We start from the raw sequence: 21731 nt of genomic DNA on the forward strand, positions 1-21731 counted from the left end.
TTTATTTTACCAGGTAAGGCCCCACTGAGCTATGCAGCCGTTTTTCAGAAGCAACTTGGCCACAAATGATGGCCCAACGAAGTGGCTGATCGTATGGAAATTTAAAGCGGCCAAATCCTCTAAACGCGCGATGTTGATTCTAAATGCGGAGGGAAAAAAACTGGAGGACCCTGAGAAAAATGCACGTGACCACGTGAAGAACGTGCAAACTCTAAATATACAGCAGGCTGTCAAGGTCGGGCTCGAACCCACGACCTCCTGCATACCAGGCGAGTGCGTTAGCATCTACACCACCGCGGCACCCCCTAATTAAAATAAATACAAATAAAGTAACACAAAGCGGTGCACATTAGGACTCGGCGTGGAGTGAATTACAACGCAGTTCCCAGGGCAGGGAGGGCCTCGACACAATCGCCGAGACCGTCACGGTGCCCGGCGTCGTGTCTGCGCGAGCCCCCGGCGTGTCTAGCCCCGTGATTTTCGCCGCCGTCTCGGTGTGAAGGAGACCCCCGAGTCTCCTTGAGGCTATGCCTGGGACTTCAATTTTGCGCATTCCACCGCAAATTTCCGTTGCATCGTGGGGTTTTCGGCAGAGTGCCGGCGAGCTGGGCGGTAATTGGGACCAGATTTGTTGCAGTGGGGGGGGGGGGGGTAGGGGGCCGTCTGGCTCGAGTTTCACGAATCGGAGCACGCGGAGCCAGCTCAGCTGGAAGTCCCGGGTTCGATTTACCTATCTTCAAACGTGTGCACGTTCAAGTACACGTCTGTGTGTGTGTTTTAAGAATGTACATGTAACCTGCAGTGTGGTGAGTGGGTGGGTGGGTGAGTAAATGAGTGATGGGTGAGTGCGTAGTTGTGACCTGCAGTGTGGCGAGTGAGTGAATGAGTGAGTGGGTGAGTGTATGTAACCAACCTTGATAATCGGAGGTGCGGGGGAAGGACAACAACACTAAACACACAGAAAAAAATCAGCATCCGATTTAACATTTGGGATTTGGCAGTTTCAGATCTCTTGCGGGATTTTTGGGATAACGTCCATTCCGTACTAGCACAACATGTCATTGCGTTGATCATAGAGACGTCACCCGATGGCGCATTTGGCAGAAAAATCACGAAAGTGGCGTAATTTTTGTTGTGACATCACTCTATTGTGTTTTTTCAGATCCGTCTGAAACTAAACAAATGTTGTGGTTTATCCGATATTTTGTAACGATTTCTGATTGTCGGATTTTTACGATGCATCCAAGTAAAATCAGGAGCGCTTCGCTTCATATGCATCACATACGGATGTCTGCACAAATTTTGTAAACGCGTATGCGTAAATATGCGTATAACACATGCACGTGAGGTCCTTTGTCAATCCACTGCTGGATGAGGGCCTCCCCACGCGCCGTGCGCAGCCGTGGTAGGCTATTTGACCATACTTAACCACGCCAATCAGTCCGGGTTTGCTGACAGCAAGGAGCGTAGACGTGGGAGTGTAGAAGTAGGGTACAACAATGGATTTTTTTTGCGAGCAATGCCCCCTGCCGCCCACAATGCAGCTCCGCGGCTTGAAAAATCTCGGCGTGAAAAGAGGATTTGTCAAGCGCAGTGTGCTTCGTGGTATGTCCTCGCGCTCAAACACGGGGTAGTAGCTCACCGCGACTGTGAGTTTTGAGCCAAGGATGGAAAATTCCACAATTCCCGGGGTGGGAAAAACGACGAAAAAGGATTCAGAAAAATCACGAAGAGTTGCGCACGCTTGAAACGACACTGAGCGACGGAGAGAGAGAGAGGGAGAGCAGCAGCACGCGGATCGGAGAACGAAGTGAGTCGGAGACGTGAGTATTGACTTCAGACGAGTCAGCGGGCGTGGGCAGGACGCGTCGGGGTCACAAGGGGCGATGGCCGGTTGATGAGACTGGCGAAGGAACGGCAGCCAAGAGGAGGCAATGCGCCCCGAGATACGACCGTCGCGGAGGTGAAACGATCAGATGAACCCGTGCGCACCGGCGAGGCAGATTGTGGGGTCACAGCACCAATGAGGGATGGTGACGACGTGGGGAGGTCTTCATCTGGCATCCGATAGAACATGGCTTTTGTTGTTGATGATGATGATGGGGACCGTTCTCTCGATTGGAAACCGCTAGAGTATTCACTTCCTGCACAAAATGCCCCATTTTATCCACCCCAGAAGGATGATGGGCTGTGTCAATTCGCCACAGGGATTTGAACTCGCGAGTTACTGCTTATGTGCTTGGTGCTCTACCACAGCACCACTGTAGGATTTTGGCCAAATTCCTTCCTGGGTATTTTGCGTGTTGAACGAAAGAGACGTTTATTTTTTTAAATTGCAGTTGCTGAGTCCAGGCCCAAGGGCCTGAAATACCAAGCAGCCTGCAACAAGCAACACTATCGAAGTTGTGGTAAATCTCATATAATTTATGTAAGAGTGTAACACATTTCTATAATTGAGCAAGATTATAATAAGGACTCGGGGAAACAGACGATGGGAGAGTGAATTCCAGAGTGGAGCAGAGTGAGGGACGAAGCAGAAAGGGAAGTGAGGTGACTATGCAGTGTGGTGAGTGGGTGGGTGGGTGGGTAATTGAGTGGTGGGTGAATGTGTTGTTGTGACCTGCAGTGTGATGAGTGAGTGGATGAATGAGTGAGTGGGTGAGTGAGTGTGTTGTTTTTCTGTCCGTCTGCTACAACAGAGGTGTAGGGAATTCCAACAAAACCTACATCTCTGCTTTATTGACCTGGTCAAGGCCTGGGCTCTGGGTTGTTCTTCGTGCTTTCGGAGTCCCTAACCCTCTGCTTACGATCATTAAGGACCTTCATGATGGTGAGCGGGCCCGGATAAAACTATGGGGCTGGGAGTCGGAGCCATCCGCTGTTCACCTTGGGGTGCGACAGGGATGTCCTCTGGCTCCCACATTGTTTAACATCTATTTCGACCACGTAGTTCGTGAAGCCTTCAATAGCTCTACCGGAGGAATTTCCATCTGGTACAGATACAATGGAGGCTGATCGATGCCCGGGTGTGGTTAAGGGATGGCTCCCTATGGGTCAACCACGGTATGTATGCCGATGATCTGGTAATCGCTGCTCACTCAGAGGAGGAGTTGAAGGCGCTGCTGCTGAACCTGGAGCTTGCCACTAAGAGGTGGGGCCTCACCATCAGCCCCACCAAAACTAAGCACCTGCCTGGGTATTTTGTACCATCTGACACTCCACCCCCACAACTCACAATTGGTGATGATGGCAGTTGTGGAGAGAGTGAAGAGTTTCCCATACCTGGGCAGTGTGCTCATGACCGGCTCCGGTTTGACAGCAGAGGTCTCACTTTTCATCGGTTGCGTAACGCTGTGTGGAAGCTACCTGGTCTGTCGCTCCGCACGAAGCTTCAGGTCTTCTCGTCCACAGTCATTCCCTCCCTTCTCTACGCTTGTGAAACCTGGACCCCCCTAATGGAACATCTTCGCCGGTTAGAAACATTTAGGCTAGCCTGCCTACGATTCATCTTGGGTTTAACCAGCCTGAATTGTGTGAGGCGCTCACAAATCCGGACAAAGTCCCATCGGTGAGCTCCTCTGGCATGCGTTGGCTTGGTCATGTAGCCCGCATGCCCAGCCACCGCATGCCTAAACAGCTTTTGTTCGGCCGAATCGAGGGGGCTAAACAGGCGCGGCACAGACTAGAGAAGAGATGGAGTGATGTGGTACAGGAGGATGTGGAGCTGAGTGGACTTGCCGATGACTGGAACCAGCGGTGTCAAGATCGGCCACTGTGGAGGATGCTCGTGAAGGATGCTACTGGGCAGTTGGAGGCAGTCGCCCCCCCAACAACAATGGAGGGCGGAGGAGCGACGCTCACAATAATGTGCGGAGCACCAGATGTCTAAATCACAGCAAGTTGGCACAGTAGGGGGCACAGGTGGTGCATCAGCCAGTCATCTCAGCCAGTCGATCCGTGGCACCTGGGTCTGCCCCGTGACCTCCTGCCAGCGGGCGTTCGACACTTCACGTGGCCTCAACGTGCACATAGCCTGGCACAAGTGTCGTGGTGACCTCACCGCCACTTAGTGGCGAATGGCGGTTGTTGTTGTGTGTTGTTGTGACCTGCAGTGTGGTGAGTGAGTGGACGAGTGCGTGAGTGTGTTGTTGTGACCTGCAGTGTGGTGGGTGAGTGGACGAGTGCGTGAGTGTGTTGTTGTGACCTGCAGTGTGGTGACTGAGTGGGTGAGTGATTGAGTAAGTGTGACCAACAGTGTAGTGGCTGACCACAGCATTGATGATACAAAATATTAAATCTAGTAGACCGAGTCCTCAACATGGGTGGAGGAACCAATGAGTGAAGTTCAAGGGACCAGTAACCATGGCGGTCGCGATAGAAGTATGATAAGGTGACTGACCACTTGTGAGCGAGTGACTGGAGCGAATCAATGAATGCTGGTTCATCATTTTGGCACCACGGCGGCTAGAAGATGTTAACTACCTCGCCTGGTTTACAGGAGGTCATGGGTTCGATCTCCCCATAGTCGCATGCATTTTATTCCCTCCAGATTTCGAAACACGCGTTGAGAGTAGTTGGCTGCTATACATTTCCACGTGATAAGCCATACTATTATGTAATTTTATTTTATTATTATTTCTTATTTATACGTGAATTTACCGAAAAAAAACAAAGAGTAATCCCTGCAGTCACGAAAGCACCAAACGAAGTTATAAGCCACTTTGTTTGAGCTATCGTTTGTGGTCAGATCGCTTTCCGAAATACAGCTCCATAGCTCAGTGGGGCCTTACCTGGTAGGTAAAACAAAAATCCTCAATCAACCTGACTGCTGAACGAGGAATTCTGTCGAGTACAAGTGGGGGGGGGGGGGGGGGGGGCACCGCTCACAAATCCAGGTCACCTGTCAGGGCCGAGAGGCGGAAACACTCAAATCGTTCAACCCTCGCACGCTTTGGTCGAGTTTCGGAGGCTTTCGCTCCGAGCCGTTTAAAAACTTTGTGTTGCCAGCGCTGGATTTGGGCGATGCCTGGAGGAGAGACTTTCTCCCGTTTGGCAACGAATGGGAAAAAATGTGGCCTTGCGTTCCAACACGCGGCGGCAGCCAACGGCAACACGACGCTAAGTGGGCCTCGCGCGAAGTGCATGGGAAGTGTTCAATCAGTGGGTTGAGTGTCCCGGACACACACACACGCGCACACACAGGGACAACACACATGCTGTTGGCAAGCGTTGAGACATTGGCTGGTAACTGACTTGGCACGTTCAAGTGAGTCTGTCAGCAGGAGGACAAGCTCGGCACAGTCCATTTGGTTATAATCCGAGTAAAGTACAGACGTAAAAAAGCCACTCGCACAATTGTGTCGATGTGCGTGTTCACCATACACCGTGGCCTTAAATTAATAAATATATAATCGGCGACGTTTCGGGCAATGGCCCTTCTTCATGCGTTAAGAAGGAGCATTGCCCACAACGTTCCCCGTGGGCGAATGTGTTGAGTTGTTGTTAGTGCTTGAGAACCACTGCCAACCCAGAAACAGCAGTAACAGCATCACCGAATAATTTGCACATTCAATTTTTGCATGAGTTTAAAATCCAGACCATATGTTCCTCTGAATCAGTGCCGCTTTGTGTGAAAGTCCACAGGAAGTCACAGGTAGTTGTCCTGGGATGTAAATCTAGGTTGTTCCCTCACTCAGTGCGGGTTCTGGTTGTGCGATTGTTGCGTGTATGCGGCTCACCTCTTTACACCCAAGATTCGCTGCATCTATGTTCAATGTTGAACTTCTTTCGTACCATGTGGCTACACGTGGGATAACGTTGTGTGCGTACTGTGTGTGTGTGCTGTGTGTGTACTGTGTGTGTATGGTTTGTGTACTGTGTGTGCAGCGTGTGTACTGTGTGTGTGTGGTTTGTGTACTGTGTGTGTGTACTGTACGCATACTCTGTGTGTGCTGTGTGTGTACTGCGCTTGTACTGTGTGTGTGTGCAGTGCGTGTACTACGTGTGTGTACTGTGTGTGTGCAGTGCGTGTACTACGTGTGTGTACTGTGTGTGTGCAGTGCGTGTACTACGTGTGTGCAGTGTGTGTACTGTGTGCGTACTGTGTGTAGTCTGTGTGTGTGTGTGTACTGTTTGTGCAGTGCGTGTACTACGTGTGTGCAGTGTGTGTGCTGTGTGCGTACTGTGTGTACTAAGTGTGTACTAAGTGTGCGTACTGTGTGTACTGTGTGTGTGCAGTGTGTACTGTGTGTGTGCAGTGTGTGTACTACGTGTATACTGCGCTTGTATTGTGTGTGTGTACTAAGTGTGTGTACTAAGTGTGCGTACTGTGTGTGCTGTGTGTGTACTGCGCTTGTACTGTGCGTGTGCGGTGTGTGTACTGTGTGTGTGCAGTGTGTGTACTATGTGTGTTGTGTGTGTGTACTGCGTGTGTACTTTTGTGTGTACTACGTGTGTGTACTGTGTGTGTGTACTGCGTGTGTGTTGTGTGTGTACTGCGTGTGTACTTTTGTGTGTGCTGTGCATGGGCAGGCAACTATCTCGTGCGGTTTCGCTTTGTCCACCAACTTGTTTGGAATGCATCTACTACGACTCCTGCCGCGTCACGCGAGGGAAACCTGAACGGCCGTGCGTAGCGGTGGCAGTCTGACCATGCTGCACTCTGGCACTCGCATTGGTCAGCGTGAACACAACGCCGGATGAGCGGATACTGCGAATGTTTTGCTCGATGTCTCATTGTGTTTTTTGTGTTGTTGTTGGTGTTGTTGCAGGCTTCTTCCACTGCAGGTGAGTGTGTGTGCAATGTGTGCGCGCCAGTCATTTGCACGTTCTTTCGTCTCACCAACGTTAAATATGATTACCCTGTGATTTTGGGACAGTATTTCTGCTCCTTTTAACGTGAACCGCAGATGCCCCGCTATGTGACGACGATTGTCACAATGATCATTATTCAACAGCCCAAGTAAATGAGGTATATTTATCAACTTATGTACACTTTTTAATGGTAACACCGATAATGATATTCGGAGGTGATGACAATGGTAGCTGTTGTGATAATAATATCTGTTGCAATCATAATTATGGTGTCTGTTGTGATAATAATGATATCTGTTGCAATGATAATTATGGTGTCTGTTGTGATAATAGTGGTATCTGTGTATGACAGTGATGATCAAGGCTGTATATTCAAATTCCAGTTTCATGTTTCTTAAGTATAATGCAGACATTCCAATGGCATTGGGGACATTCATATATTGACTATTCTGATGAATTCATAAAAAATGTGCTTGCTATTCCTAAATGCTTTTGCCTTTCTCGAACTTTTGGTTGCGACCCCCCCCACCAACCACCGTTATCTCTGCGATTGGGATTAACGGCCAGACACGACACAAATTAAACCCAGTGACCTCGTGTGATCGATATGTGGCCTCAGCCTGGTCACCAACGACTGCACAAAAACGTGGCGTTCATATGAATCACTCAATTTGACTTATTCCATCACTGAGAATGAATAACTCTGCTTTGATTACCCCGTGACGAGCAATCCTCTACCACAATTGAGACTGAACATGGTCACAGGTATCAAGGCCGCGGTGTCTTGCAATGCAGTATCAGCCGGATGGTGATGGTGGTGGCTACACAAGTGCCCTGTAATGCAGCACTGTGGAGTCGGAACTGCGAGCGCATCAAAACGATGTTGTCAAACTTCCTTCCCGTGGGCATCGAGGAGTTGCTATACCCTGGCTCACCAGGAGAAGGCGGTACAGCTAAAAATGTGAACTTCACTTGTTCCCCCTGGTATGGGGATAGAGCCTCCCCCGTGGCACGCATGCGTTTTCATCACGTGCTCCGGTTTCCTCCGAAATGTCGAGACTCATTAATTGGCCAATAACAACAACGACAACAACTTACTACAGTATATAGAGGACTGCAGAGCTTGGGCAAGTGTTTGGCGCTGACTCACCACGTGGCTGCCTTTCCCGCTTGTCTCTGGTTCTCAGCGCCTCTTCAGTCGTTCACGCTTCGACAGCGAGCGAAGTCTGCGTGGCACGTTTTAAATCATTAGTATTTTTTACCAACCCCAATAGGGGTTACGCTTTGAAAAACTAAATTTTGTATTTCCCCGATGTGTGTACAAATGTGCGCTCTTGCCATCGTGTCCCTGTGAAGACACTCTCCATTTGAAACCCTCGCAGAAAGCAGTGCACCACCTTGTAATGAAGCTGATGTCACCGGATCGCTTTATGAACTTCATAGAATCGCCTGTTTATCCCACACGTAGATGGTGCACCTTCGCACGTGCCTTGCAGCGCCCCTCACAAGCTAATCAAAGCAAAATAATGTAATTCTCAGAGTTGGAATAAAGCCAAAGTAAGTGACAAGTTTGACACGGTGTTTTTGGTAAAAGTCTTTAGTGACTAGGCCGAGACCACCAACTCATCGCACTTGAGTACCTGGTTTAAATCATGGGTGGCTGAAACCCAGATTCGAACCCAACATCTCAGTAACGGTACAGCGCTCTATTTACGCGCTCAAGCCACTGCTGGCGGAAGGGCCTCTATTTGAGGGGGCTCTCTATAGAGCTCGTCTAGAGGGTACTTGGCCTACTCTTCCGTGCTGGCCTAGACGACTTGGAAGCAGTGGGAGTAGTGCCCACTCGGTGCTCTTGAGAAATACAGGGTGGCCAAAAAGTCAGGACAAATAGGGTTCTCTGATTATTTTTTTAATACTGGCATTAAAACATTCTAATTGTTTATTCGTTACGTTAAGATGTTATACATTGTCATTATTAACGTCTATTTTTCTTCTTGCTGTGTGGGTCACCTCAAATCCTTCTTTTACAAAGCTCAACCAAGACGTTTGAAAGTAACTCAAGAGAGAGAAAGCCATTTTAAACAGAGACGTTTTTAGTCGAAATTTGAAGGTTTGTAAAGTATCTCGGAAGTCCCCTGACCTCGATGGGCAACGAGTTCCAGAGTTTAGTTGCCACGATCCCAAAGGCACCGTCACCCCAAAGTGTGAAGCCTAGACCGTGGTGACAGTGAGCAATGCAAGGTCTGAGGATCTTCATGATCTTGATGGAATATTCGTAGCTGAAGGAGGTCATGAATGCAGGGAGGAACAAATCAATTTAAGACCTTGCATACCAGCAAGATAATCTTAAAATCAAGAATAACCCTATGTGATTTGTTAAAATAAACTTTTGGGCCACCCTGTATATCCCCCCCCCCCTGGAATCACCACGGCCTGCTGCCGCCGCATGCGGAGGCCACGAGAACCCCGGGTAGTCGAGCTTTCTCTCTCTCGCTCGCTTGTCCCTCTGCAGGGGCGGACGAGGTGAAGTATGTCTACTCGGAGGTGGGAGCCATCCCACAGCAGCTGCTGGCCAAGGTGGCGGCCACCGGGGACTCCAACGCGGCCTTGATGAGTGAGTGACTCGCGCACGGGGGGCAGATGTTGGATACTTCCCCGGAGGGGGGGGGGGGCTGGGGGGGAAGTTGGGGTCGGGGGGGGGTCCTAATATTTGAACCTCTCTAAATATGGCCCGACATTATGAATGCTTAAATATATTGGTAAATACCATTAAAATACCAATTCTCAGGGCCTGAAGGTGGTGGTTGTGGAGGGGTGGGGGGGGTTCAATTGCCACCAACGGTTAGCACAGCAGGATGGTGAAGTTGCAAGACCTGTGCCTCACACGAAGCAGGGCCTGGGTTCGAGTTCCGACTCGGTCACTTTCCTGTTTCGAGTTTCTATGATCTCTCCCTGTTCTTCTGCACGGGTTCCTTCCGGGTTTCCCCAGTTTCCTTCCACAGCACATTGCAACATCAGCCACGACTATGAAAACTTTGGCAGGACTCTCGCTTGAAAAAGAGTATTTGATCAACAAGCGTAATATTATTATAAGCCAAGCAAGCCTGTCCAGTGGCCCTGCTCACAGAGCATGGCAGCTCCAGAGGACTCATCCTCAAACAGAGAGATGGGTGTTGCAGGTAGGCAACTGGTTGAATAGGTGGCAGAGGAAGGTCCCAGTGAACACTAGTAGCGGATATGTACGTACAGTATGTTGAACTGCTGTCACACCATACGTAGCCAACCGTTCTAATCAGAGGTGTGGGGGAAGGACAACAAACTAAACACAAAAAGCAGTTCCTAAAGGTTATGGCAGAAGGGCCACCTCTTTGTGTCTGCGGTGGACAACCAGACGGGCTGAAGAGAAAAGGCCGATCGAAGTCATGAAACTCGGCACATGGACAAAGAAAAATCCTAGCAGATGATCCCATGCAATTGTGGGACTTTTCACGATTTAAAGCTTTCGTGACTGCTAGGATCCATACTCTTTGGTTCTATTGGGTAAAGTCACGTAGGTGAAAATAAAATAACAAAAAATCACGACGTTTCGGCCACAACACAAGCAGCCTTCATCAGGTGAAGGGACGGGACTGTCTGGAGGACAGCGCTGGAGTGGAAGAAGCCACGCTTAGATCACGACCTTTAAGCTGTGTGAGAAGAAAAAGACCAAGCGCCTTGACAAAGGAATTAGCAGATGTGTATACTTTAACTTAGCTATTTCAATGAACCATTTCAATGCTAAATTATATGCTAATTCCTTTGTCAAGGCGCTTGGTCTTTTTCTTCTCACACAGCTTAAAGGTCGTGATCTAAGCGTGGCTTCTTCCACTCCAGCGCTGTCCTCCAGACAGTCCCGTCCCTTCACCTGATGAAGGCCGCTTGTGTTGTGGCCGAAACGTCGTGATTTTTTGTTATTTTATTTTCACCTACGTGACTTTACCCAATAGAACCAAAGAGTGTGGGACTTTTGTCCGATAATAATAAGAATATTACAATCATTGTTATAAGCCTCGAGCACAGGGCCACCATGTGAGAGAACAGCGCCCAGACACTTCTTGGCTGGCCTTCTCGAGATCATCCTGGGTTCAGTGTCCGCACTGCCGCAGCGAGCGTCCAGAGAGACAAGAGACTCTGACGACTCCCGCAAAAGTAGAAGCCGTGCCTCTCTCCCGTCCGCCCCCCCAGCTCCAACCCCCCCGCTTCAACCCCCCCTACAAAGACAAAGACCCCCCGTAATGCCTTCATAGACTGTTGGGGCAAGTGCTGTTCGCGAGCACCTGTTCGCAAGCACCTATGAAGGCCGGCATTGGCCGAGCCGACCTAGGGGAGGCCCATGACCGGTTCAGATAATCGTCACCTGGTGTCGGCCGCGAGCGGGAATCGAACCCGGGCGGCCGGGTCCGTAGCGCGGCGCGCTAACCGTGGCACCGCCGCTCCCCGCCCGACCCCCGTACGGGCGCGCAGAGCCGATGTCGCTGACGATCAGCGTGCACAAGGACCCGGTGACGGGCGAGACCCGCGTCGTCTCCACGGGCACGGTGAGCGGCGACGCCACGCAGCTCGGCGGCACCAAGGTGTTCGACGACGGCCGCAAGGTGGTGTATGCCGTGCGTTCCGGCGGGGTGGGAGACGGGGGCGGCGGGGGCGGTCCCGCCGAGAACGGGGTCCCCCAGCTGACGGAGGCCGAGCTGCAGGAGATTCTCGCCAAGTCCGTGGGCGAGGCGGCGTTCCTGCAGTCGTCTGCGCCGGGCGACGCCGTGAGTCCACCACCACCACCCCCCCCCCCCCCAACTCCTCACCCACCCCCCTCCTCCACCCCCTACTCTTGATCATGTCGATGCCGTCGGCCGCATTGATGTTGCTGATGCGACGTTCACAGAGAATCGCGGCTGATCGTGTTGATGTTATGATTGATGTTGATGGTGAAGTTTATGTTAATTTTATAGATGATGGTAGAATGTTTATCTTAACCTCTGCCATACTCGCCCCATCTCTCCCATCTTTTGTGGCTCTTCCGTCTCCCATCTCCCTATTCTTTGGTCCATATCTACACCTGTCCTCATCTCTATTCCCATCTCTCCACATCTCATGTTGCTCTTACCTCTCTTTACCGTGGCTCCTATGATCCCTGTCACTAACCTCTATCTCATCTTCCCCATCTCTCCCAACTCTTCCATCTCTTCCATCTCTCCCCATCGCCCCATCTTACCTCCATCTCTCCCACCAACTCTCCCCCATCTCTCACTCATCTTTCCCCCGATCTCTCCCCAATCTCTCTCCCATCTCTCCCATCTTTTCCATCTCTCCCCCATCTCTCCCCCATCTCTCCCCAATCTCTCCCCAATCTCTCCCCCATCTCTGCCCCATCTCTGCCCCATCTCTCCCCCCATCTCTCCCGCATCTCCCCCATCTCTCCCCCATCTGCCCCCATCTCTCCCCCCATCTCTCCCCCCATCTCTCCCCCCATCTCTCCCCCCATCTCTCCCGCATCTCCCCCCATCTCTCCCCCATCTGCCCCCATCTCTCCCCCCATCTCTGCCCCCATCTCTCCCCCCATCTCTGCCCCATCTCCCCCCCCCCCATCTCTCCCCCATCTCTCCCCCCATCTCTGCCCCCATCTCTGCCCCCATCTCTCCCCAGGCGGGAGGGGATGCCCCCGTGACGATGGTGTTTGCCGGCTACGAGCGGAGCAGCACCGGCGTGGGCGCCGGTGGCGTCGGCATCACGACGGAGGGGCGCTCCGATTGCTCGTCGGAGGGTGCGGTGCGCGCAGAGCTCGTCATGATCGACGAGGAGGGCGACGACGTCTCGCTGCGGGAGAAGACCGTCACGGACCCGTCGCCGGCCGACGGCTCGGCCGCCGAGCTCGTGGCGAGCAGCCCGCGCAAGCACGAGGCCGGGGGGGGCGGCGGCACGGGGGGGGGCCCCGCCGACGACGCCACGGAGGCCCCGTCGTCCGCGCACGACGCCGGAGGTACCAAACCGCGCCGGCGTTGCCAGTGCTGCGCCCTCATGTGACGCGGCGACGCGTCCCCCCCCCCTCCCCCTTCACCCCTCGCCCCCACGCGCCCGTTTCGATACGCGGAGGTTCCAACGGTCGGTCGGTCGTCAGGCGGTCAGGCGGTGAGCGGATTCTGTTCGCGAGGAGGCGAGGGGTCCGTTGGGACGACGAGCAAGGGAGCGCTGGGATTCGGCCGGAGGGTGACGGAGTGGCGGGGGTTGGGTGGGGGCGGCCGTGAGCCACGGATGGAATGTTCACTTTTCCACGGTGGGAAGACGGCCAGCCCGTGTGGGGGGATGAAATGCAAAGACGATACCGGTGTTAAATGTTAAGCGCAGAATAGCAAAGAGAAAAAGCGCGCATCCAAAAACCGACCGTATTTTAAACAAACGATCAGAATCTAATAGAAATGAAATGCGGTGTGAAAATTATCGCGAAGCAAGCTTAGGTCACCTCCCTATTGGAAATCACGGGGAAAAAAATGACACGGCTAAATGCCAAAAAGTTGCAATAATAACATCGATTTGGGGCAGATTCTGCGATTGCTTGACATTTCTCATTTGGGAAACTTTTAACAGTCGTAATTGGCAATGAGTGATCCGATCCGCGGAAGGAAATTTGATGAAGATTTCTTAGCGATAGTAATGGGTGCACGTCCTTTATTTAGCCGAGCGGGAAGCAAAATGTTGTTTGGGATTTGTGGCGTTCCTAATCAGGAGATAGTCGGTTGGGTGGCACAGGGGACTCGCAATGGCCGAGTCAGCGCTGATGAGACCCCGGGTGTGGCTGCTGGCATTTAGCTGCCTGCAACTATATCCCAGGTTCTTAAGTGTGAGTGAGTTGATTGTGCCAACTTGGCCACCAATCACTTCAGAATTAAAACTATTGGATTAAGAAAAAATTATATATTACCTAATTTTGGCCTTTGCGTGAGTGATACAGTGTGAGAATAAATACAATGGATGACAGCCGCCCGTGAAACGACTCAAAACGTCGCTAAGGGGGGGGGAGGGGGGGGGTTAGTGTTGGGTGGGAGATGCCTCTTGAAGTAGATACTCCAGAAGTAGTTCTCTAGTGTCCTCTTCCGCGGCCGTTCCCTGACCCAACACGACGCTCTGCAGACCGCGAGAGCTCTAAACACACAGTCGACGTACGTTGTGAATGAAAAATACCATACACATTGTCTGCCAAGAAGCCCTGGATGCCATTGTCTGTGAAAAAAATGACAGAATAATTACTCAATAATTATGATTCCTAATAGATTTTTTTGGTCAGATCGAGCGAGTAAAATGTGTCTTACACCCTCCTCCATCTGACACGGCCAATGACTAAAGTTGTCACGGTAGCAGAACTTGACAATTTATCACATCCTCAGCACCACCGGCGTGTTGGGAGAGCGATCCACACACACGAACCAATAGAACGCCTGCACCCAATTGCTAAACGTGCGTAGACTGCTGTCCAACAGCATTGCTGGTGGTGCTGCTGAAGCAGTAATCATTTGGCACATTTGTTCATCACGTGACAACTTTAGGGTGCATGACACACATTTTACTTCAGTGATCTGACCCCAAAAATAATAATTTACGAATCATAATTTCGGTTGCGAAAGCCTACGTGTTAACAAAAAAATTACAATTCAGTTTTGGGTGCATTTGTGGTTTGGACTTTAGTTCAGGACAGTGCCTGCTGTTAAAAATGTAAAACTTGTTAACCGTACTTTAGAATGGAAGCGAACCTCTCTCAGAATATTGGCTGTAATCTTTTTCAAGAACCTTTTAAAATTGTTGTTGATCTTTTTTTCTCTTTTAAAACAGAAGCAGTTTCATACTCTTTGGTTCTCTCGGTAAAGTCACGTCGGCATAAAAAATGAAAGATCACGACGTCACGATCGCCGCACAAGCAATCGTCTTCAGGTGTGGCGAGCGAAAAGTCGTGATCTATTATTTTTTTCTACCTACTTGACTTTACCGAAAGAACCAAAAAGTGTGGATTCCTGCAGTCACGAAAGCTTCAAATCAAGAAAGAAGCAGTTTCCACTGACAGCGGTGGCCCAGCCTGAGCGCGATTTATTACAGACGAAGCAAATTTTTGCGAGGCCGCTGGTGGTCCTGTTACATTCAAGCTCGCCTCGCAGGCCCTGTCCTGAACACCGCCTGGCGACAGTAACGCGTGCACACGCAAAAAAAAAAACCCTCGATTATGGATACGTTGGTCGCGAAAGCCGACGAGTAAAACAGACACGTGCACGCGTTTGGGCTAACGTTTTGGGCGACGGCCATATTTCATGGGCAGGGGAAGAGGGTCGATGAGGATTTGGCTTTCGAGTCACAGTCGGAGGGGCACTTGGAACTTGACGGCGCGCGCTGACGCGATGCTTTGGGGGTGGGGGGTGGGGGATGGGGGGATTTTGACGAAGGTTTGTGCACCTCAACTCGGTGCCATGGCGCGTGCGCAATAAATCGGTGGTTTAAATGTTGAAGCCACCATGTTGTGAAGGTCGCCGTGCGGCTCCGGCGAGGTGCATCCGTCTCCCCCCCCCCACCGCCCCCCCATGTCGGCTCTGCATGAGGGCAGCGTCGGCGATGAATGTGGTGAGCTTGCCCTGCGCTTGCTCACCACTGCGCCTAAATCTGTGCAAGCGACCGTGGAAAAAGAGGTTCATAGCTCATCGGATTCCTCCGGTCTAAATTCAGATCCTTGATTCTGACACAGTGCCCATGACGTTAAGTTCCATTTTGATCTCCCTTTGTCACAGACCAAAGCCCGCTGGTAATGGTAATCCCTCAGAAAATCTACCACGAGGAGGCGGTAAAATCGCGAGTGTGGCTCTCCGGCTCGGGCTGCGCGATGGGAGCGTTCCTTCCCTCGCGCTTTCACCGCTTTTTGCGTCCAGTTCGTTGTCCTTCCCCCGCGCGCCTCCGATTAGCGCGGTTGGCCACGTACGGTCCGTGGGCCAGAAAAGAGTCCGACCGTCGGAGATGTCACCGCGGCGGTGCGCGTGGCGAAAGCGCGCGAGGAGGGAATGCGCCGGGAGCGGCCCCACCCGGAGAACCGTGAAGTCGATTGCAAGCGGCCGCAGGAAAACTTGCTCGCTCACATCACGGCGAAAACGCCGAGACTCGCTGAGCCCCTCCGATGACCAAACGCGGTAATGAACACGCCGTGCGCCAAGCTTATCGAGACACCCGGGGCGGTGGAGGGGGAGGGGGCTAGTTTATATCGGCCAAATAGGCTTTCTCTCTCTCTCTGCGCCTATGTTTAGGCGGGTAAAACAGAACCGGTGAAATGATTCAAGGGTGCGTGCCTCCTGTTCAAAAGGAGCTCTCGATGCCCGCTCATCTCTGTTGGCGACCTCGAGCCAGTTGCAGAAAAGCGTCCACCTTACTGTGGTAGGAGGGAGTCACTGCCGTGCCAGAATCGTCGTGTCGCTCGCTTACAAAGTGGTGCTCGTAATCTCGGCCCTTGGGGGGGGGGATTGTCAGGCTGTGCCGGCCACCGGCTGGGGATTTGAACAAAAAAATAAATAATGTTCGATTGTGAGGCTAATGTTTTGCCACGACACACCTGGATAACAAACAACAAGAATGGGTCGAGAATCAAATGAAATATGGGACACTACGCCGTATAAATCACGGTCGCTCGGTGCCGTCACGAATTTAAATTGACAAGCCGTCAGGAGAGGGCTCTCGATAAGTCGCTCATTCAAACAACGATAATATCCTAAAGAATCAGCAAACACAGCGGGCACGCAGGGGAAGCCTGTGACAATATTATTTCTCTGGTCAATGGGGATTACTGTCGACCAGAGGAAACGTTAGCGGAGGAGCTGCTCCGCCCTTATTTGTGCAGTGAAATGTCGGGCTCACGGATTTGGTGGCAAATAACTAGAAATGGCTTGTGGCTTCCGGGGCTTAACTTGCTCTCAGCCCCCTCTTCCCTCTCCTTCTTCCCGCGTCGTGAGTTCTCTAATGCCACTTATAAAACTTGTGCTACAAATATAACGTCGGTTCTTCAAAGTTAACAAAAAAAAAGGATTATGAGAGTGGACATTAATTTACATTGCGGGGACATTACAATTAAGAACATTGGCTCTCGGGGCATTTGACCACGATGTTAATGCTATGAATATACATTACGTATATATACATTAAGTGCACAGTACAGTATATATATTCGATGCCTACTGCTAGACTTTTTAAATGTCATCCCATCACACGGAGCGTTTTAACGCCGCATCGAACATTCTCCGTGTGCAACGTGAACGGGCACGAGGGGTTAAACGGTGTTCACAGGGGAACCAAAAAACACATCAAAGTTGCATCGGCCTGGCTAAGCTCAGCTACATTTGAAGGCCGCTGTTGACGTAGCAAGCAAGCAAGCACTCCCGTGGATAGTGAACAACTTGTCCCTCGTGACTGTGGTATTAAAGAGAGAGAGCGCAGCGCTGTGATAGCAGTCGCCGGAAGGGATCGTCATTTTTTTGCCGTGAAATTTCCCAGCCTGCAGAGGCACGGAGGTCATGGCAGTGTAGCAAGTAGGTTACTGACCTCAATGGATTTTGACCGTGTCTCCGAGGGCTGTCCCCTCCATTTGGCGTGGGGCTTTCGCCCTCGTACAAAAACACTCACAATATGATAAGTCTAAGACTCGGTGAGGTTTTCTGGGTATTACAAGAAGTGCAGGGGAGTGTTGAATGTGGCCTGTGCTCAATTACTGTATGCATGCGACCAGCTCATCTGAACCCTCAGTAGTTTAATCCTCCCAAGAGGCATTGCTATTCCTTTTGGCAAAGGGATATATATAAGTATACTTTCCTATTCGGCTCTATTTGGCCATCCTTCAATAGATTTATATTTTAGGTTATATTATGGTGGAAAGAATAATCGTGCAATTACTTTTCTTAAACCGCTGAAAAAAATTAACTGCCTTCTTCCAAGGTCGTATTCCCAGTCGCGTTTGTTTTATCAAACACAGCAGCCAGCAAATTGTGGCCTTGCAGCCTAACGCCATTGTGTGCTCTACAGTAATGGGCAGAGGGCATCCAGAATGCACGCAAGAGCATGGTGTCCCCCAGTTCGTATTGAAGCTGTGTGTGTGTGTGAAACGGTGGGGAATTATCGAGCAATGTTAAGTTGCGATTAATCAGTAATGAATGAAAAGTTTAACCACATGTGAGCAGAACTTCATTCTGTCTTTCCACATATACATTGACACTTTGCTATAGCCCCTCGGCCTGTTGCATTTGCAGACCAACGCTATTGAGCAGGATTTGTTTTAAGCAAGCAAATTCGGAACCGGGTTTACAACTTATGGGTCTCATCAGCCGAGTCAGGGTGTTCTTGGCAAGAGACACTGCACGTAAAACATGGGGATCCCATTGAAGGCAAAGCATTGATGCACACAAAAAAAGGCAATGCATAATGAGTTTGTGTTGACTGTGGTTTACTCCGTAGGGCCACCTGGCCTGGCTGATTGGTCTAGGCTTTCTCTCTTTAAACAGATGATGCTGGAGTACACTGTATATGCATCTACAAGGCATGCTAGTTGAGGTTGGGGTGTCAAATATTAATTTCTTAAAACATATAAAGCCAGTATTTTCTGCGCTCACACATTCCTGCGGTGGGATTGAGACTGTCCATAGGACAACCACTGTTGAACTGCCCACAAAGTGGTACTCATTTTATAGATTATTGGGGGGGGGGGGGTGATTGGGCTGATTTTAACCCCTTTTCAGTAATTTAAAATCTCAGTCATGCATTGGGATAAAAAAAGTAGTTAATAAAATAGGTCCTCTAAATCGTTTTTTTGCATTTGTTTCTTTTATGGTAGTTGGAACGTGCAATCGTTTTCCTTAACGTGCCGATTGATCTGCCCGAAACTAATTTTAGAAACGTACACGTGCGGTGCAATACTTGCTAGTTGCAGCGACGAATTCAATTAAAATTAATCTCCCCCCCTCCCCCCCGTCCTGTAGACCGTACGACAACTTGCTCAAGTTCGCCGTGCCCTTACCTTGAATGCTCCCCGCTCCGTGAGCGACTGCCCTCTCTCGTTCACCCCCAGTAGAGTAACGCCTGCCTCGTTGTCAGCTTCACCCCTGCTGGTGTATCCAATTAGCACGCTTGGCTACGTACGGTGCGAAAGAAGTTTCAACATATGTACATTCTGTGTGCGCGCAGCTGTCAGGGAAACCTTGCGAGAGCGCTCGTTAGCTGATCTCTCTTCTTGTTCACACGGAGCACGCAAAGGCCTTCACGGGGCGGCCGGTGATTGCTCGGTGGATGTCCGAACCTGGAGGAGCGGGGTCCCCGGCATGCTTGACCATCGCGCAAAAACCTCGAGCAGTACAACAACGACAACGACAAAAAATATAATTAAAAAAAAATACAGAAAGCTGAAAAATAATGTACAAAAATGTCCTCGCTCGTGAGGATAATATGGAAAGCTGCCTTGTGGTGTGTTCATTACAAAAGGTCGCCTTCGCCGGGGTCGTCCGATGTCTTAACTATCGTGGAAGTTCCGTTTTGGTGACGCGCTAACTCGCGACACGGTGTCACGCCACCGCCTCGCGATTTGTATCGTTCGTTTGTTTCGCTATGAGCTAAGAAGCCTTAGTCATTTTTAAATTAAGTATGATGTAATGATATGTATAAAAAATCAACACAGAAGTTGCGTTATTATACTTTATTTATTGTTAAGCAAGTGGGATTTTAAATGCAATGTGCCGTATTTATGTAGTTTGTTAGTCTTTATGCAAAGGAGTTATGGCAGATTAATTGCAAACAATTAGGGCCAAGTTTTTAAAGATTTAACTCTTAAAGAATCTAAATTCGCCTTCATTGTTTAAACATGCACTCGCGAACTTGATTTTTATTTTCTCTCAGTGGTATTTATTTAAACTTTAGATGGTCAGTTTAGATGTTAATTGTCTATTTAATATGTAGATCGTTTCGCAATTACCATCAGAATATTTATTTTCTGTTCTTTTTTTTTTGCCAAAGCAATCAAATGCGATTCACTCTTGAATTTACCAGAGAGAGACAAAAACAAAAATCACAGCGTAGTATTTAATTTACTTCATTTAATCCATAAGGGCTTTCGAATGTATTTTCTGTTGACGTGTGATAGTAACGACGAGTGTCGTACGTGACTGGTGTTAATCTTCGTTGTTTAATCATGGTGCTGATTGTAAAACAGTATCTGTTACCTGTGGACGCAGAAGAAACCCATATACGTTAAAGGCTGCCTTCCGTAGTCTGCGCAGGTGAACGTGACGCAGAATATATATATGAAAAAACGTACACGTATAGCGGAAACTTTAAATAGGCCAGTGCTCAATTCATCGTGAGAATTTGACGTGTGCTCGCGTGCTTTCTTTGTCTTTTAAAATATTCTCTCCACTAGCCGTGTCCTTTCTCCGGGAAGTCGGTGATCATCGCCCTCCTTCCTTCCTTCCTTTGATCTCCGTCCGTGATATTTACTCAAGAACTGTGAATTAGATACTAACCAGCTGCATCCATTTGTTCAAATTTATTTTGGAATTTAATTCGTCATCTTCCCTGACCTCTTCCTCCTGGAATTGTCCCCGTCATGAATAAATAAATGATATTCATGCTTTAATTCTAGATTTGAAGCTTTCGTGACTGCAAGGATTCATACTCTTTGGTTTTTTTCGGTAAAGTCACGTAGGTAAAATAAAAATGAAATAAATGAAAACTAAATTAAATCACGACGTTTCGGAGGCAACACAAGCTTCCGTCTTCAGGTGGAACAGCAGAATAGCTGTATCATGCTCCCGTTGTCTCGTCACATGTCCAAGAACTGATATGATTTGAAGGATTTGTTTTAAAAGCCACGATGTAAAGTCGCCGTTATTTTACTGGAGAAAGTCACCATTTCACATGGAATTAGGAAATATATTTTCTGCAAAGTGGTGCATTTAAACTCTGTTATATTTAGAATTCGCATTAAATTTTAATGGTTATATACTGTAGGTTTAGAATACTGCGTGTAAAAACACACACATTCGTCAAAGTATATTTTAGTTACCTTTTTAAGTGAACAATACACGTCTCTCCTCTGCAACGTCTTTAAAATAACGATGTGGCAAGCCATCTTGATAATTAATCAAAACTGTTTATTCACTTCGCTATTTAGCCGGACGGGTGGTGGCTATGCACGTGGCCTGTGTGATACAGCCACTCTTGAGGTGAGAGTGTTGTTAAACCCCCTTCCCGCAAGCGTCGAGGAGGAGCCCGTAACCCTGGCTCTCCAGGAGAAGGCGTTCGAGAAAATGTGGTTTCCACCTGTTTCATCTACATGGGATCGAGTGTTGCACCCTCACGCGTGTAGGGTTTTTCTCCAGGTGCTCTGGCTTCCGCCCATGCGTAAACGCTCGTTCGTTCGTGAAAAATGTCTTCATACGTAGAGGACTGTAGAGCTTGGGAAATTGTTGCTGCTGGCAGACCATCTGGATGGCGTTCAACTCGTCTTGGGTTCCTCGTGCCTTCGAGTCATTCTCTATCACTCCTTCAGTTGACACTGATCCTCAATGTTACAAACTGGCACGATTCAGGCCACGATTTGATTCTTAGATCGGTTCCCCGTTTGCATTTTTTGTTTATTCGTGCAGACTACGCACTGGCATGAATCTATATTTACAGTATATGTATTTAAAAACAATCATTCGTGGGTATAAACATGCACAGATCGTAATTGATCGGTCCTTACATGCGGGATCTGGTGCACGCATTGACCGGCATGGTGAAGGTATGGTGAAACAACTCCCACGACCCGCACAGCGCGGTGAGGCCATCATTCAGTTCCTCGTGAACGGACCATCATGTGAGCAAACTGACCGCCAAGCAACTCTAGA

General features: G+C 49.6%; 1 protein-coding gene across 1 annotated transcript in view; it reads left to right on the forward strand.

The window, feature by feature from the left end:
* LOC116951993 (uncharacterized) overlaps nt 1-21731 on the forward strand; it is a 250555-nt gene that overhangs the window by 130957 nt on the left and 97867 nt on the right. The window contains exons 6-9 of the mRNA XM_076073915.1: nt 6771-6786; nt 9326-9427; nt 11317-11609; nt 12493-12826. Of these exons, the coding sequence (XP_075930030.1) occupies nt 6771-6786; nt 9326-9427; nt 11317-11609; nt 12493-12826 (745 nt within the window). The remainder of the gene's footprint in view (nt 1-6770; nt 6787-9325; nt 9428-11316; nt 11610-12492; nt 12827-21731) is intronic.

The sequence above is a fragment of the Petromyzon marinus genome, chromosome 44 (genome assembly GCF_048934315.1).
Source record: "Petromyzon marinus isolate PM22_M1 ecotype Great Lakes invasive population chromosome 44, UKy_Petmar_22M1.pri1.0, whole genome shotgun sequence".
NCBI lineage: Eukaryota > Metazoa > Chordata > Hyperoartia > Petromyzontiformes > Petromyzontidae > Petromyzon > Petromyzon marinus.